General features: G+C 39.5%; 2 protein-coding genes across 3 annotated transcripts; one reads left to right on the forward strand and one right to left on the reverse strand.

Annotated features, from left to right (window-relative positions):
- The first annotated feature begins 411 nt into the window (after window positions 1-411).
- Window positions 412-2,907, forward strand: dlx1a (distal-less homeobox 1a). Of its 2 annotated transcripts, XM_035676806.1 has the most exons (3): window positions 412-721; window positions 1,015-1,214; window positions 1,674-2,907. In XM_035676806.1, the coding sequence occupies exons 1-3, from the start codon at window positions 412-414 to the stop codon at window positions 1,923-1,925; spliced, it is 762 nt and encodes a 253-aa protein (XP_035532699.1). In that variant the 3' UTR covers window positions 1,926-2,907. The 2 variants fall into 2 exon arrangements, with proteins under 2 accessions (XP_035532699.1, XP_035532700.1); XM_035676807.1 differs by lacking the exon at window positions 1,015-1,214 and having other exon boundaries at window positions 1,674-1,774.
- Window positions 2,908-8,009: 5,102 nt separating this feature from the next.
- dlx2a (distal-less homeobox 2a) lies at window positions 8,010-10,249 on the reverse strand. Its single transcript, XM_035676792.1, has 3 exons — window positions 9,756-10,249; window positions 9,141-9,325; window positions 8,010-9,009 (listed from the first exon to the last, which is right to left on the reverse strand). The coding sequence occupies exons 1-3, from the start codon at window positions 10,072-10,074 to the stop codon at window positions 8,689-8,691; spliced, it is 825 nt and encodes a 274-aa protein (XP_035532685.1). The 5' UTR covers window positions 10,075-10,249; the 3' UTR covers window positions 8,010-8,688.
- Window positions 10,250-18,630: the final 8,381 nt, after the last annotated feature.

Here is an 18,630-nt window from a genome sequence, read left to right on the forward strand (position 1 = left end):
ATCATCATCATAATAATAATAATAATAATAATAATAATAATAATAATAATAATAATAATAATAATATAGTGAATCTTGACGCGTCAAGGGGAAATATTAGGTTTTGTGGTTTTCCTTGAATTTATCAGGTTCTTCGGACCCAGCCCCAGCGTCGCCAATCGGCTTCCCTCTTGGAGAGAGTGGACCAATCAGCGACAGTCTTCGATGAATATTCATGAGTCCGAGATTCAAACCTTTGAGCGAGTTTGTCTTGGTCCACAGCATCATACCTGGGACTTTTCACAGGCACAAACTACATTTTCTTATGAATGGAAAGAGAAAAAATCAGTTCGGCTTAAATTGGGACTCATCCTTCACTGAGATCATAGAAGGAAAACAACAAAAGCAGGACAAGGGGAACCGCAAGAAGAGATGACAATGACTACAATTCCAGAAAGTCTTAATAGCCCTGCCTCAGGAAAAACCGTTTTCATGGAGTTTGGACCCTCGAGTCAACAAATGTCGCCTTCCTCCATGTCTCACGGACACTATCCCATGCACTGTTTACATTCTGCAGGTCATACGCAGCACGACAGCTACAGCCCAGCCTCGTCGTTCCCCAGATCTTTGGGTTATCCATACGTGAACTCCGTCGGCAGCCATTCCACCAGTCCATATCTCAGCACAGTACAGACCTACCAAAACAGCTCGGCGCTCACACAGACGCGGTTAGAGGATGCAGGTAAGTGTGCAACAGCATCTTTGGATCTTAAATATATCGACTTTCTGTGTTTGGCACGGCTTTCTACTGTAGTACAGTCCCCGCTGCATCGAAAAGGCGACCCAGATGTTGGAATTAGGCTTGGTAATTATTTAGGCTATTGCGTAACGCTATAAACAATGTATGCAATTAAGGGTAATTATACCTAAAGTACAGCCTGTAAAACTTGCGCTGGAGTATTCATAGCTGCGCAGCACTGTTGGCTACAACTGCCTCCTCATTTTTTTTTTCTTGCTCTTTTCTGTCTCCCTCAGCGCCAGAAGCAGAGAAAAACACAGTGGTCGAAGGCGGAGAGGTGCGATTCAACGGGAAAGGGAAAAAGATTAGAAAACCAAGGACTATCTATTCGAGTTTACAACTTCAAGCTCTGAACAGGAGATTTCAACAAACTCAATATTTGGCGTTACCGGAGAGAGCTGAGCTGGCAGCGTCGCTTGGTCTCACCCAGACACAGGCAAGTCCCTGAACGCCCCTCACACATAGCTTCACTCTGCAGCAGCACCACTGGACACTTTCACACCTTTTCAATGTCAATGTTATTCTACTTTATTATTATTATTATTATTATTATTATTATTATTATTATTATTAGCCTATTATTATTGTCGTCGTCGTTGTTGTTATTTAGGCTGCACTTCATATGGAAACAACATTCATCAAACAATAACATCATGTTCAATGGTTTTTTTATCTGAATATTATTTGCTGTCATTTATGTCTTATTATCAATTACATCTTAATACGATAATATCATAAAGGAAAGCAGGATATTAATATTCTATTGTTTTCCTTTGTATGATTAAACCTGCTGCGTGCGTAAAACGTGCGTAATTATTTTAAAACTGTCCTTCAGTCTACTCTTCAACTTTATTTTTCTACTTTCTAATCCTGATGACTTCCTTTGTCTCTCCAGGTGAAGATTTGGTTTCAGAATAAAAGGTCTAAATTCAAGAAACTGATGAAGCAAGGCGGTGGCACAATTGACGCCAATGCTTTGGCCACTGGCCGCGGACTGTCGAGCGGTTCTCCCTCGGTGGCACCTGTCTGGAGCTCGCCGACCACCGTGAAGACTTCAGTGGGGACAACCGGATCTTACATTCCCAGCTACACCTCATGGTATCCAACCACACACCAAGAGTCTATGCAACAGTCACAGCTCATGTGAACAGAGACCTCAGCCCTCGACTCTGCCATGGCTCGTGTATCAGGATGTTGAAGGGGGCCTGCAGCCGCTCAGCGCGGCCCAGCACTGATAACACACAACAACGAGAACCCCGGAGTGAGTCTGCTGCCGCACGCCGCCAGCTGACACAGTGGCCTCCTCACGCAAGGATGACGGCAAGCAAGGGATTGAAAGACTGACAAGGCACGCAATGCGCCCAAGGGCAACAAGTCCATGACAGTCAGCGGAAACCGTCGACAAATGGATCCTTTTATTGGCTGCTGTTTATCACTTTTGTGTCAGTTTCTATTATTATTATTATTATTATTTTTAAATCATATTTGTGTGAGTTATTCTGTTTATAAGAAAACACGTGTTTGTTTACACCAGATGTCGGGCCCAATGTGATGATGACCCAAAAATCAATCTGCATTCATTAACAGTTAATGGTCGATTAGGCCATAGGGGTGTCTCTTTAACCAAATAATAACGATTCATAAATCCCACTAGCAACCACCAGGCCATTATGCTTACAGTACATTCAACCAGAGCATATTGTGCGAAGCCTCAACTTACTACTATGTTGTTTATATGTGTTTGTTATTTAAGTTAAATTATTCTGATGAGTTGTTTTCTTTCTGTTGAGGTCGGTCTGTGTTCACTTTGTAAGTGTGTTTGAAATAACAACACTGTGTTGTTAATGCTGCACTAACGCAAGCAAAGCTTTTCTATGCCGTGCCCCCCGATGTTATGTGAAAAATGTAAAAGGCCTGACAATTTTGCTGCTTTAGAAAAAAAAAATATCCCGAGGGTGAGCAGCTCATTTTGTCACTGTATTTTGTACATAATTTTCAGATTTGTTTTTGTGCTGTACTGGATACGCTGTGAAACAGGGTTTTAGGCTTTCTGTATTCGTCGAGATGTGTTTAGTCAACATAGAAAATATTTAGTTTTGTATTGATCACTTTAATTTATTTATCTGTTTCTGAAGTTTATGTACAGAATGTGCAAAGTTTCAAAAGCAGTAAAATAATGATTTAAATTATGTCAAGAAAGGTGTCTGATTCAACCTCCCTCCCTCTCACCTCCTCTCCTGTGGAAAGAAAGGCTTCAGCATGGTGCACGTTTAATGCGAGCTGACACAAAGCAGTATCATGTTGGTTATTGTAGCAGACACCACGTGAGTGCGTTTGTGTTGAGCTGCAAAAAAAGGCTCGTCATTTAGATTTATGGTCGTGTTGTAGCATTCAGACTACATGGGGTTTGTGCCGCATTGCTCACGTGGTTGCAGATGTTGTCAAACCTCTGGAGTGACCCTGAAAAATGGAAATCTGATGGTGCATCTTAAAACAAAAAATAAGAGTCTCTATGTGCAAGCTACACTGAAATATCTTTACATGTGGTTCAGATACATTTTTACACTTTAAATGGAGAATACTACAATAAAAGGGGAACACAGGTTGGAGAACCGCTGGGGATCCTTTGTCCGATATGAGCTGCATCATTCATATGATTGTGATTTAACCGTCGGCGGTGCGGGAGACCTCGATTCATTCAACAACATCGCTTATTTCTTTTCAGCTTTTTTCTTAAAGATAATCTTCCTTCTATTTGTCTTCCGACAATCCCCATTTTCCGCCGTCAATGGAAGAGATCAATTGTGTGTGTGTTAAGTGAATAATTGCGCAAGAGGCAGGTGCTGCAAAAAAAAAGACTGGATGAGCAAACGACACAAGGCGGATTAGAGATCAGTGAAAGTGGAAAAGTTCAAAGGCCTTCTTGTTCGGGGTTCACACTTTATTCATTTACTCGAGTTACGCAATCTTGCAGTAAGCCTTTTGGGGTTGTTTTTTTGTATCGTAAAATGTGTTAAATTGCCACTAGTTTTGGTTAGATATAAATTCTAAAAGAACAAATGCGTTTTGTGTTTGCTTTTATCTCCCTCACGATGATTTAAAAAAGAAACTAAACTTGCCCTTGAGGCAGAAATTATATGTCCATTCAAACACTATTAAAACTGCTGATTATGCTACTAAAATAATAATAATAAAATAGAAGAATATGGAGAGAAAAAAACAAGATGAAAAAACATTTTCTGACATGTTAATGTTTTGTGCCTGAGAGGAACCAAATAATTAAAAAAGGAAATTAATTGTAAACGCGCGATATATATATATATATATATATATACACATATATATATACATATATGTGTGTGTATATATATATATATATATATATATATATACAGGTTTTTTTCAATTATAATGACACATTTTATTAAAATTGTACAAAGAGGCCAGCATGAGTCCAAAGAGGTATACATCCCATCATAACTTAATTTATAATTTATTTAATGTTTCAGACCATCATAATGGTTTATTATTACTATTCTTCTTATTATTATTTGTTGTTGTTGTTGTTGTTGTTGTTGTTGCTGTTGTTGTCTTATGAATGCTGACGCCGTTTTATCCTTATAGGCCAGTAGTGCCACACTTTAAACTGTCTTATAGCTTCGGAGGAACTAAAAAGAAAAATAATCTCTGTCCTAGTTCATCTACACTGTCTGCTCCTTGTAACATCCTCTCTGCTCTGTCTCCATTGTTGTTTTAATACAAAAAACTCAGAACATATGCAGTCCTTTGTGAACAAGCCTACATAAGTAGAACAGGGCTATGTATATGTCGATACCATTAAGAAATAATATGAATTGTGCTGCTGCTTCTGTAGCGAACATAAATCTGCCTACCTAGCCCCTAGAAAGGCGCAGCTGCACATCCAAGAGGGTCAGTGTTATTTCGCTGTATTCTCCCCTTGATTATACAAGCTGAGCCCATCAAACCCAGCATAATTACAGTAATTTCGCCCTTATTTATTCTAATGCAGTTTCCTATCTCTGAGGTAATTATGAGCATTTTTTTTCCCCGCAAGGAGGATCTTTCTGCGCTGACAAAAGAGATAGTGCTCTGAAAGAAATTTGCTGCTGCAATAGAGAGAGAGAGAGAGAGAAAAAAAGCGAAATAGGTGAGCTGCCATTTCGTCACTGTTCCCTTAGACTTAGCCTATGTATAAGGCTGCCAAATTGCTTGCAGGTGTACATCACCGAGTTGTCAATGCGAAGAGGCTTCAAAATTAGCAAAGCACAATGTAAGAGTAATGAGAGCAGCGACTGAATTAAAGGAGAACTTGTGTGTCTCCCATTCCTTACATTTCCTCTCGGTGTGAACAGATTTTCTGACTTTTTTCCAGCTCTTTGGTTGCTTTTTTCTTTTCTTTATTTTATTTTAACTAAAGTTACAGTGTAAAAATGTTTAAAAAAGATCTTTACTCTTAAGGAACCTGTCTTTGAAAATAGTTTTATAAAATCATCAAAGAATCAGCAGCATTCACCGATATGACTGAGAATAAAAATAAATAAATACTGCAGGCGTGGAAATAAAAAAAGAAATTGATAAATTGTGCCTGCACCGAGAATCAACTCATATTTCCTGTTTTTTTTAATGATCTCAAATACACTCAGTCGCCACGCTGCTGCTTCTTTTTTTTTAAACGAATATTTCAGAAATAACGTTTTTTAATACGCACCTATCGGCTTGAAAAGGAAGAGGCGAGCTCCCACACAGGATCCCCAGACATCAGCATGGAGGCAGATGCAGCACAGACACACAAAAGATGAGCGCTTAAATCCCACAAAATGTGTCCCATGTGTTGGTCTAAGCTTATAGCAGCAGAGTTCAGAATATGACTGAAAATGTCTGCTTTATTTCCCTCTCTTTATAGCTGATGGGGAAAAAAATGTAGATTATTAGCATAAATGTTTACTCCTCATTACGCTGATGACATTGTGCACTCGAGATCTTGGTAATCTTTGGGGGAAATTATGAGTAATTTTTTAAAATTTAAAGCAGCAGTTACCATGCAATTCAGCCTAATTCTGCGTAGGCTCCACACGGATATAATTATCGTTGAGTCAAGATGTTAGGCTAAAAACTATGCATTGATATTCCCATTTATTATGTACATAGGACTTTGACAATGTTGATGCTTGAAATAGCAGGAAATTGTCTTGTGTAAAAAATAATACCCCATATTAGGACATCTAAAATTGCGAAGAATTATATAGTAATTGCAGGCTTTCAGATTTGAAAGCCAGAATGCTCAAACCAGAGCAAATGCGGTTGAAATTACAGATCAGGGTATAAATTAGGAAAGGGGGTATGGCATTTACAAGTTGCCTAGAGAAATGCAAAAGTATACAGCACAGTAGCTCTGGAGCAACAGAACACATTTCGGAAATCCCTTTATTTTATGTTATTTTGTATTGGAAAGAAATCGATAAAATAGTGCCTATATAAGTATTATATTCATAAATATGTACAGCTGGTGAAGGCCTATAAGGCAGAAGTGAATATCTAGGAGAAATACAGGTTAATATTGTGTAATTTCAACCCATAGTGCAGTGATACATGCACTTACACTCTCTGGACATTACAAATCGAATCAAATGGCCCCACACGAAAGGTATGGGCCCGGATCCATGCAGATGTGATGTGTTGTTGTTGTTGTTTTTTTTTTGCAGCATGCATGGGATCTGCTCCTGTCAGCTCCAGGGAGGAGGCTCCATCATGGAGATACAGCAAGCAACCGCTGACAAGCTGCAGTCCTAATTATGTACAAGGAAACGATCCCACTTTATGGCCCGTGGTCGTTTGAAGGGAAGCGTGTGGGATAGACAGTGATGATCATGAATGAGAACTAAGTGATGTGACTGTGTATTAATAATAACCCCCCCACACACACACACCACACTACCACCTACTATTCTATCTATCTCTATCTATTATCTATCTTATCTATCTATCTATCTATCTATCTATCTATCCTATCTATCTATCTATCTTATTATCTTGATATGTTCAGAAATAACCCTTAATAAAAGAGCTTAAATTAAAATGAAAATCAAAACAGGCCTTCCTGGCTGCAGTACATTTTTACTTTTTCTGGACGTGTGCCTTGTGTTTTTCCATGTAGCCTGCAGGCCTTACATGAGCCAAGTAAATAATGTAGGTCAATCTGCTCGTCTTCGGAGATCAGGATCTTTATCGTTGGAGACGTGGAGAAATGTTTCCAATGATGTTGTAGCTCCAGGCTGTCTTGGACCTATGTTCCCTCTCTTTTTCTCTTGTTAGGCTGAGTTCATAAAACGTCTGGAAATGCAGCTCTCCGACTCCACAGAGTCTGTGCTTTGGTGCTCATTCATACCCACCCTCATCTTCCCCTCTCGCATGCCATAGGCGTGTTGTTTGTTGGTTGCCTCCTCCCCCCCCTCTCCCCCTCCTCCTCCTCCTTCCTCCTCGCTCCTCCTCCCCTCCACCGAGCCTGAGCCCCGGGCCTCTGAGTCTCCCTCTGCCCGCCTCAATGAGCCCCGGTTCGGCTAATCGCCCGCTGACGGAGCCGGATAAAATAATTTTTAACCCGAGACTGCTGAGGAATTTGTTTAAGCTTGTCCACACTTGTGAAAGCACCTTAATGTGTTTGTAATCGAGAAACAACATATTATTAGATAAGAAATGGCTTTTAATCACCGGCTAACGTTGGCCTTAAACGTAAACGTCCGCTAGATTAAAGCTAACGTGGTTGCTAAGCAACACATCAATAAGCTATCGTAATGAACCAGGCTATTGGTTTAGTTAGCTACAGGTGTGCGTTTATCCGCTCTTTTTAAAGAAAGTTTTAGCCTTGTACAACCACAATACAGCTAAATAGAGTTTAAATAAATCACTGTAACATGTTTGTGTCAGTCTGGACCCATTATTTTCTTAGCTCACTCAATTTGTAATAGCATTTAACAAGCTAAGGTATGTTGACGTCTTGTAGCTGATGTTAAAGACAGTTGACTCTCACACACTCGCCAAGCATTCATTGTATGCTTTAAAACACGTTATTATTCATTGTATTCATTGTTATTAAAGCAAGTAAGAAGACAAATTCTCCGCATGCACTCATAAATGGTTGTTAGGAAGGAAAAAGAGAAATGCATATGCACAGAAAACATTTTATTTAAATAACGTCTGGCCATATATGGAGCACTGCTAAAATAAATAAGACAAAAATACAATTAAATGTGATACAGGTAAATCAGAGGGTAGGACAATCAGTAGCTTACGGTGGTTAATTAATAGATTTGCACCAATAGCATTAAAAAAATCAAAGCGACATGGGCTATCAAAATAAAACAAAATAAAAAAGATGTGGCAAAATATTTACAAACGTGGATTCAGACACTTACCCCCCAGTTTATTCAAATCAATTAATGCCATGAGGAATGGATGAAGGTAAGCTGTTTTTTATCACAACAAAATGAGGTCATGTTGAAAAAGGCACGATACAGTTAACTTGTGCTACATTTGTGACAGGTTGTCCTGCGATTAATGTTTTATTTTGCAGGAATGGCAAAAAAAGTGACGTCCGCGTAAAAGTAGGCTTGTGCCAGGCTGTGATTGCTTTGGGTAATAGTGGTTCATTCATCCCTCGACATAAACAAAATAAATAAATACAAAAATAACTGTAGAAATCTGTGTCTACCATTGGTCCATGAACCTGTCTGGCTCCATTAACTTCTCCTAGATGCTTTTTTTTTGCGTGTAAAGTTCGCATGGAGCCCACACGAGGTCTGTAAAATCAAGGTATTGGCATTTGTCTGCTGTTTTTGTTTGCTTTCACCAGTATCGTCCGATTTAAACCCGATGTTTGTTTGTTTTGTTATTCAGAATATCGTCCCAGCGCTTATGGCGGAGTTGTGGTGGTGCTGGACCAGAGGAGGCTGCAGATGCGCCGCAGAGTTCGTGGTTGAGTACCAGGAGTAGTTTGCCAAAAAGGATGAAGGCGTGTTGGGAGGGCTGCTGCTCTGAGGTAAACTGGAGTTGACACTGTTCATTCTTTGAGTCTGTGGAAAGTCCCAGGCAGTAACTGGCGGAGACGTGCAGGGGGGAGATTCACTGGAAGCAACATGTTGCTCTGGGGGGATTTCTCCACTTTTCCATAACTTCTTGAACTTGGAGCGGCGGTTTTGGAACCAGATTTTGACCTGAGAAAGAAACGGATACAAGCATAAAATTGATTAGCCATACATTTCCCGGCTCAAATCCCCATTTGACAGTTTTTAATTTATTTTCAGTGTTAAACACACATTGGATATTTGACAGTGTATGAACCCACCTGTGTTTGCGTAAGGCCCAGCGAGGCTGCCAGCTCGGCCCGTTCTGGTAGAGCCAAATACTGCGTCTTTTGAAACCTCCGTTGAAGTGCAGCCAGTTGGAAGCTGGAATAAATGGTTCGAGGTTTTCTGACCTTCTTTGGTTTTCCATTTACCATCCGGATTTCTGGCTCGCTCTCTTCTTTCTCTGAGGAAACATTCAAATGTTGTTGACGTTATGCGTGAAGGACGCGGCCATTTGTGTGGTTGCATTGAGATATTACGCATTTTGTTTTTAGTTTTTAAATAAATATGTGTAGCCTACACCTAATGATTCATTAGATTTTTTTTATCATATTGTAATATTATAATACCGAGAAATTAGAAATAGTCAAAGCTTGCTTGAGAGTTGTGTTTAAAAATAAAACAATTGAATAGTCACTATCAATGTTTTGTGCGCATCTGTGCTGTGTGTCCAATCATTTCTGACCACATAAAAATTGTGTGGTCAAATATGTGTTGTGCATGATTCAACTTGTTTCTCGTACATTGTATGCCATAAGCAAGTTTTGAAATTTGGTGCATTAACCGAATTTAAATGTAGCCTATTAAAAAGAACAACTGAAGAGCTTTCTTACCTGTATCGGCTGGAGTAGGAGAGGGGTTGGAGCCGTAGGAGCTGTATGCACCATAAGATGAGTTGAAACCGAGGTCGTATGACTTTGCGTTGTATGGCACAGTGCTCGTGGCGCTGCCGTGGTACTGGTAAGAGCCGAGTTGGCCAAATGGAGACCCTGCGCAGTGGCCAGGCTGTTGGCTGTTGTAATAGCTGCTGTCCGTCGCCGTGGACACTGGTAGAGTCGGGGACTCCTGCGATTTGTGCAAGCTGTGGTAACTGCTTGAGGTAATCTGGTTCGAATGCATATCAGTATTTAAGTTCTCAAAAACCCCGGTCATCTTCGAGCTGGAGCGGAGCAATCTCGTAACCTATGCGCAAAAAAACCCCAAATTGCGAAGCTGCAAGTTGAAAACACGACTCAAATCTTGGACTGATGACACCTTTCCGTGAATCGAAACGCATCCCCGTGTAAACTGTGGCAAAATCAGCGGAAGGTGTGTCGCTCTCGCAGTGGCCTGTGATTATCTGCTACGGTCGGTGGTGGGAGCGCATTTATGAGAGAGTGAGAGGGAGAGCTACTGTGTCTGAGGCAACCAATGAGTAAGGGCTTCAAGACTGACTACTCCCCACCGCGTCCACCCTCCATTATTTGTTCAGGTCTGTCTGTCCCGGGTGTCTGCAGAGAGTTTTCCATCAAAGCATCTCAAAAGAACTAGAGAAAGGTACCGTGACCAACAGGCCCACTGCTCTTGATCCCATAACACACTCTGGAGTTATTCATCAATGTGTGCATATATCTGGAAGATATAACGTGACTTAACAACATATGGAGAACATGTACTACACATCAAAGGGCACCATTAAATTGGCTGTTAGTCCTCTTCATTTTAATTTTACGCATGTCAAAATATCAGATTTATATCCGTTTTCAGCACATTGTGGTAGCTTTGGTGCAACTGCGGGGCATTTTTATGTAGCCTACTTCTTGATTACATTTTTGTCTAAATCAATCAATCAATATATTATTATATAATATATATAATATTAAGTGACACTTACAAAACGAGTCGCAGCCCTACAGAGAAAGAGAGGGACACGGGGTGGGTCAAAGGGGGATTTAAAGGTGTTGATTCAAAATCAAACCGTATGGATGATGGTGAAGGTTGTGCTGGGTGACCACAGGAAACAGCTACAGCGCCCCCAGGTGTTAGAAATCTGACCTACAGCGCTCTTTTCCCCTTTTGAATTTGATTGTGTCTGCATTGGGGGCACAACTGACAGATGAACTGCCTTATAAACAAACTCCCTTCACAACTATGGATCACTGTTACACCTTCACAGCCCAAAGTGCTGATTGTCCCACGTTGTGATGCGTTCACTTGTCCGGGAGTACAGAGGTTTGTGTGCCGACTGAGTTATTGAGGGTGTGTTCATCGCCACAAGATGGCAGCATAGTTCCTTTTATTAACACAACCGAGCTTGAGTTTCCCCTAATGCCACTGTATGTATTGATCAGCCTAACCTGGGAATAGACCGGACCAGACAATATCATGGATATACAGGATGTGACAACACTTTTACAATCCAAATTATCTAAATCTAGTTGAATCCTATTGTCATGAAGCTGTTTCCACAGAGTAGTCCTCTGTAAATTGGTGGAATGCTCTTTTTAAATGCTTTAGTCTGGAAAAACCTTTTGCAGTTTGTGTTCAGTCTATAATTATTCATTTTGATCTGTTTCAGTGCATGTTGTTATTTTCCTTTATTCTGCCCATTTGTCAGTGAGGGCATGATGAGTTTTCTCTGGCAGCTCTGCGGCAGGACCTCTACATCCAGTCCAGGGAGGCTTCTATCTTCCCATTGTTCTCCTGAAAGGGAAGCAGTCCTCTCCCACCATGGGCCAGAGGGGCTGCATGTCACTGCTCATTAGTGAAGCACAGTCTCTGTATTCAGCTGCCTGGCATCAGAGCCAGAATGAGGAAAAAACTCTCCAGTCACGGTCACATAGAGGCTGGACATTTTTTTTTTCTCTAATTGATTATTTTCATTGTTAAAAATTGAAGTCATGTGAGCAATTATCTTGTCTATTCAGGATTCTTTTCATGGGGTTGTCTGATGGCCAGTGAATTTTTGTCATTAACAGTAACTGTGACCCTGTATGTCAGTTCAGAGGAGCTCAAGTAGAAAACAGCTTCAAAGGTTGAAGAAATTCCTTTGGTGAATGCACAAGTCATCAGATGTTCAGGTATTGGTCAGAGAGGATTTCACAACATAGTTCCACAATCTCAGAGTTCACAGTCAACATCAGGATGTGCCAAAATGTTCATAACAGCTCTAGTTACACGGTTCTTATCATACATTTTCTTTCAGCCTTTCATGAAATAGATGGTTTTTATTGCTACTCAAGTTCTTGACAGTCATGCCCAGTTGGTTGATAATAATTTGGATGTTTTCTCCTCTGCTGCAGAGCAGCTGGTATAGTGGCTCTTCCCAGTGTTCAATGGCACGGAAATGATGCCAAATAACAGGACACAGACGTAAGCCGGGTTTATCACGCATTCCAAATTAGCATTTTTACAGGAGCGCCTCCTGACTTGGCCTTTAGCACACCAGTCAGGCAGCTTTACATATGTATTCAGCATCTTTTTACCAGCTCATATTGTCTCATCATTGTTTATTCCCCGTTTAAAAAAGGACTAAACTATATTGCGCATAATAGAAGCACATCTCTTAGTCTTTTCTAGGCTATCAATAATGTAGCCTGATCCTTATTGAAATGGACATCAATTATTTAACATCCTTGAATGAAATTTGGCAAGTTGCCACACATGATTAAAGATGACCTAAAAATGACCGTCAGTTCATCATGCTTGTGCCATGTTTAATCCCTTGTATGAACGTTTTCCATGATCATGTTTAAACTTCATGAGGAAATTTGAGTAGAAAGTAGGATGTGACAAAGTGACACAGAGAACACAAGGTATTGAATCAAAAGTTTGCAAACAAGCAAAAAAAAAAAAACATCTCATGGCCGTATTGAAGACTTTCTTGCTATATACAGTATATAACATAGTCCATATAATTATAAGGTAGCCTGTTGCACTCAACAATGGATTGCAGCCTATACATAATTACATCCTCTCTGTTCCCATTGTAAGGATGTGAGGAGTGCTCATAAAAGGTCAACACCAACTGGTATTGACATTTTGTCTTCAGGAATCAAAGTGCACAAAACAGGAAGTCATTGTGAAAGATAATAACCCTGGCATTTTGAGGAGTTATTGATCTTGAGCATCTGTTATCTTCTTTTTTTTATGTGTGTGTGTGTTGCAGAAGCTCAAAAGGCAAACAAAAGCTGAGATCTTTTCAATGACACACCATTTGCACTCTGTGGGTTGAGGTTTCAGAAATCAACATATCACTCCATGACCGCAGAGTGTCTACTGTCTGTTGACAATGACAATGGCGCCACCCAGTACAACACTTACAATACAATCAGCAGTGCAGGAGTGCAGCCACAGGGAGAGGACAACTCTTCCCACCCAGAACGGTTATTATTAACTTATTTATTTAGATACAAACTACTATGGATTCCAGGTCATAAAGGAAAGTCTAAAATCCTAAATAAACCCGCTGAGATGTTAATTTCCGTGTGTTGTGCTTCTGCAGAATCCATCATGTGAAGAACAATGATAATGATGATGATGTTTTAATGATCTTTGTGGAGCTGACAGACGTACACACACACACACTACTACTACAGAGACAAAGGTTATACTTCACACTAACACTTCACAGCCCAAAAGATTTACTGCAAAGATTGTTCTGCAGCTTTTGGTTTTCATTATTTAAAGTCTTGTTTGCTTTTGTTATGTATGTGTGGCCACCATCTTGATTAGTGCATGCAACAGATTCTCCAAAAAAATAGGATAGGATAAAATGTGAAACTGGGAATATTGACTAATTTTGAGATTTATTACTTTATAAAAGTGAGTGAACCAGAAGTATAGTTTTCTATAGCTAATAATAACACATCAAGTGTTGACTGAGTATATTATATATTACAGTAAGTATATTTCTTGTAGCCACAGTAAAGTACTGTTTTAGTTAACAGTTATCAATATGATGATTTTTAGTGGGCTACTCTAAGTTGTATGTGTCTATACTGGCATTATTTTGGAATACATGGTTAATTGTGTTTCCACTGTTCCCCCTAAAGCTTTAATAATGCTTGCACTAAAGGTATTACAGTGCTCAGGGCCAATAGGGCAGTAATGTTGTGTTTTATACAGGCACTGTTTCTAGCTCAGTATTCTGGCTGTTGGTGGATTCTCTTCGCTGATCTCCTGCTGGGTCTGTTGGAGCATTCATCACCTTGGCAACTCGCCCTTTTAGTCAGATCACATTACTGCAAGTTTTTCAGCTTTGGCTTAAAAGTTTAAATACCTCCATGAAATGCTTCCAAACTAACGTAAACTGTAGGGGGTTTACACAACTTGTTTTTTTTTAAGCATTAGCCTAAAACACAGAGTCAGCAACTTAACCTTGCAAACATGGAAATGATTTACTAAGTGTTTCTTGACCTCTCCGTCTGAAAGGTTGAGCGTGGACTGCATGGCTCTGGACATGAGTGCAGTTGAAGTTGGAAACCATCAGCACGGTGTTCATGATTGAGCATGTGTTTCCTAAGAATTAGTCATGGTGGCTTTTCTTTTCCCCTGGAGTGAAGTTATTTTTAACAACAAAGGACTTAATGACGAGCACAGGCAGACAATAACAATTGGAAGGAAGTGTTCAGTTTTGAGCGCACAGCAGATGTGAGGTTCATGTTTGATACTCCACAATGGGAAGAATGGTGTTAAAGATCACTGTTAATGTTGTTTAGCTGCAGTCAACTAATAAAGCATATGTACTATTTTACACTACAGCGTTAAAAGGTCCATTCAGGAGAAATATTATAGGTATGTTTTTATTAGCGTATAATCGCTGCAAAATAGGAATGTTTGAGTTTTTGTTACCTTAGAAGGAGACGTTTTTATCTAAAGACGCTGCAGGTTGCCTTCCGTGGATGCCCCCATGTTGAACCATCATGTTTCTACAGTAGCCCAGAAGGGACAAAGCAAACACTGGCTCTAGATAGGACTGTTTGTACTTGGGAGAGAGTTGCAATCTGCAACTTAACCACTAGATGCCACTAAGTCCTACACACTCCTTTAATATACTCAGAAAAAGATGAATAAAAAACTCATCTTTTTCAACCTCATGTTTATGCTCCTTTTTTAGATTTGAACAACTACATCGTCCTCAGCAGTTTGAAACATGCTCACAACCTCTGAGGCTTATGAAAAAATATAAAAACTTCCACTGAAATGAAATAAAAACAACTCTACACATTTCTTGGTTCCTCATAAAAATTGTGGTTTCAGTACCAACTCAAGTAAATTCCCCGCCTGCAGTATAGCCTGATTGTCATGACATCCTAGAGGGAATTCCTTCGTGCTGAAGGAAAAATGGTTTTGCACTTTGCAGGGATAACAAAGGAATCCCCAGAATTCCCTGTCTCATCTGCCTGAGAAAGAATTCAGAGAGGTCTGCGAGGTCCTGCTCCCTTCATTGTTGGTTCAGTGGCACACCCCCCACCCGAGAGCCATAAATGGAAGCAGTCTTTTGTGCGAGGGGAGTGGAGCAGATTTACTGTGGATGGTCTCCCTACAAAGGACCACGCCACTGTCACAACAGGACCAGGATCAGCTGCTCCCACTTTCACACAGTGTGATTTAACACCGTGCTTCACACAGCCACTGATGCAGACACAACTTCTGCAGTCACTCACCATCCGTGTACGTCTATGGCAAACAGCAAGAGGTTATTTTTCAGGTTGCTGAATTACATTGGTAGCGTTCTCATCCTTCTCAAGGATGGAGTGAGTTGTCCAGACATTAATTAAAGTCTTGATGATGATGAAGGTCGAGAAATGTACCTCATTATCTCTTAATTTCCCTTGCTGGTAATGTTTTTGCTCTCATATTTTAGATCCATGTCATTACAGATATTTTTGTAGAGTCAGATAAGTAATACTGTCGTCCTGATAAGTAAATCAGCATGACATGTAATCAATTTTGCATGCCTCTGTGTGCGGTCAATGTAATTATCTGTAGGGTTGGGCATTGACTTAAATCTATCAGAAGTAGAGAAGTAGTTATGTATTTAAAGCTTCAACAGCCATCTGTTTTAACTTTGCATTGTGGTCATTAGTATGGTTTAATGTCTTGGCACATAGGCCAAAAATGCCGACGCCAACTGTGCATTTTGGGCATGTTTCCTTGCCTCTCCAATAACATTTGGGTTTGGTTTCCTCTACCAGCCTCTGATATGTTGACTTCATCACTGTGAAACCTAAGGAGCTGGTCCTTCTGTCTCTTCAGGATTTAAGTTTCAGAGCTTCTAAAACTTGATCATTTGAGCATGAAGGTGGCAAATCAATGAAATCCAGCCGTTTAACACAGGCACCACTTCACATCGTCTCTCCCAAGGATGGCGTGAGTTGTCCAGATTGCAACAGAGATGTAAAATCCTCACAGGATTGCTAAATCAGCATGAAATATAAACAATTTTACATGCCTCTGTGTGCTGTTTAAATGTCATTATCAGTGAGATTTGGCTTAAATTTAAGTATTACAGAAGTCCTCAATTTAAAGTAACAACAACCATCTGTTTGCATTGCATTATAGTCATCACTATGGTTTTATACTGGCACACCACTAAATTGCCTGTGCCAACTGTGCATATTGAGCATACTGCCTTGCCTCTCTGATAACTTTTGGGCTTGGTTTCCTCCAACAGCCTCTGTTATGTTGACTTGTGTGAAACTTCAGGCGCTGGTCTTTCTGTCTCACCAGAGTTTGAGTTTCAGTGCTTTTAAAATTCAATAATTTTAGCATGAAGGTGACAAATCGCTAAAATCCACAATCAACAATAATTAACGTCATAACAGAATCTGAACAAAACCTGTGTTCACATATGAAATTAAAAGATCTGGAATTTAGTTTGTAGATTATAATTGCTGTAATTACTTTGTTCAGCTATAAAACCACGTTCAGAAGAGCAACCTCTCCAGGCTGACCACGGCTGTATGCTCACAAGTAGTATTTTTATAACTTGTATTTATAACTTTTTTTTTTCAGGTCAATTTATAACATGCTGTTATTATGAAAACCTTAATCCATAATTAAGTGTGCCCAGGGAAGAGGGTTTTCATACCTGAAACATTATGGTATATAAAAATGTATTTTATTTGATTAACAGGTAGATAGCTTGAGCAATATCTACCTTTAACTGGCTATATACTGGCCAATAATCAAACCTGTGGAACATGTATCTGGGTAGCATCAAAAAGGGTTTTTTGTTTTTTGTTTTTTACCCCCAAATGAAACTTAATATCTTCACCAGTGATTTGTCCAGGGGGGCACACAGATCTTTCTCAAGTCAGCATTTATTTTGTCGGCACAAAAGTGCAGCTAATCTGCGAAGAAAGGCCTCGTCACCTGCAGGGGTCCACCTGTTCGACCTGCACCCTCTCTCCGGTTTCTCTGTTCCCACTGACCTGAGACAATACAATGCCGGGCAGCTTCACCTCCTCTCACAGCTCGTGTTACACAACCACCCAGGGCAAAAGTGGACATGAAAGTGCTGTTTGTGTGGTTGGGTGAAACCAGGTAAAGGCAGTTACACACCTGATCGCTCACAGGGACACACACAGACCGTACTGAGCAAGCAATTGAAGCAACTGATGTTTTGTTCTTTAGATTTATCAAGCCTAATAATGAAAATGATATTGGAGGAAACATGCTTTGTGTCATCATTGTCACTCTAATCTGACAAAAGATCATAGGGATTTACAGTTTTGTTAGCAGTGTATCTCATCTGTTCCTGTAAAATAAGTATAAATGCTCTGTAAATTAGCTCAGGCTATATATACCACAGCATGCATGATACAGTTATTTATATCTGTCCATATGAAAGCTTTTCATTTGTTTTGATTTGCTCATCAAGAGTAACTGTGAACTGTTAAGATAATGATGTTAATTAGTGTCTAATTAATATTTAATTGAGGGATATCATTTCAACAGGTCATAACATTAGTTATTATTATTGTACATATGCTGATTCTACTGGGTTAATATGGAGCATTATGATCCTTAATGTATAGTAACTATACCTACAGACGACCTGATTTAATGGTTATTAGATCTCTTAGATTAGATCTACTGCCCAGTGCTTCAAAGTGAAAAAGCAACAGGTGAATTGATAGAAATTATTACTTATAGCAGAAATACAGATAGAAAAGGATGTGAACAACTGTCCTTAAAGTTAAAACTGAGAAAGGAAAGCGCGGTTGTATAAATGAGGGGACATTTATCAATTCTTCTTTATCAATAAAAATCTGATTTCTAAGTTTCAGCTTTTTAAATAATAATTTTACGTTAATGAGAAGAGGCTACCGTACTGTTTACATTCTGTGTGGTGGATAAAAATCATAAAAATCATTCATTTCTAATCTCACTTAAAGCAGCAAAAGGGAACTTTAATTTTGTGGTGATTCTGGCGGCCCCTGTGGACAAAAGCAGTAGTGTTCCCACCGCCTCCTTTCATTGATTTCAATGAGAATAACTATACAGAAATAGCCAATCTTCTCTGTAGGTCATGTATGGGCTGGTGTTACATAATTTTTTTTCACAATGAATTAAAACAACTCTTTAGGTTCAAGTTAAAGTATATAAATATTATACATCACATCAAAATAAAAATATTTAATAAACAAAAATAAAAGTAATTGTTCTGCAAATTATATAGGACTATATTTTATGTTATTATTATTATTATTATTATTATTA

Source organism: Morone saxatilis, unplaced genomic scaffold (assembly GCF_004916995.1).
Source record: "Morone saxatilis isolate NCDOM2014 unplaced genomic scaffold, NCSU_SB_2.0 Contig5, whole genome shotgun sequence".
Classification (NCBI taxonomy): domain Eukaryota; kingdom Metazoa; phylum Chordata; class Actinopteri; family Moronidae; genus Morone; species Morone saxatilis.

Excerpts from the sequence above, each read along its gene's own strand:
- dlx1a (XM_035676806.1), top strand. The coding sequence starts at position 412 with ATGACAATGACTACAATTCCAGAAAGTCTTAATAGCCCTGCCTCAGGA. Across the intron at positions 722-1,014 it reads GACGCGGTTAGAGGATGCAG|CGCCAGAAGCAGAGAAAAAC; the intron begins GTAAGTGTGCAA and ends TGTCTCCCTCAG. Across the intron at positions 1,215-1,673 it reads TTGGTCTCACCCAGACACAG|GTGAAGATTTGGTTTCAGAA; the intron begins GCAAGTCCCTGA and ends TTGTCTCTCCAG.
- dlx2a (XM_035676792.1), bottom strand. The coding sequence starts at position 10,074 with ATGACCGGGGTTTTTGAGAACTTAAATACTGATATGCATTCGAACCAG. Across the intron at positions 9,326-9,755 it reads TCCTACTCCAGCCGATACAG|AGAAAGAAGAGAGCGAGCCA; the intron begins GTAAGAAAGCTC and ends ATGTTTCCTCAG. Across the intron at positions 9,010-9,140 it reads TGGGCCTTACGCAAACACAG|GTCAAAATCTGGTTCCAAAA; the intron begins GTGGGTTCATAC and ends TTTCTTTCTCAG.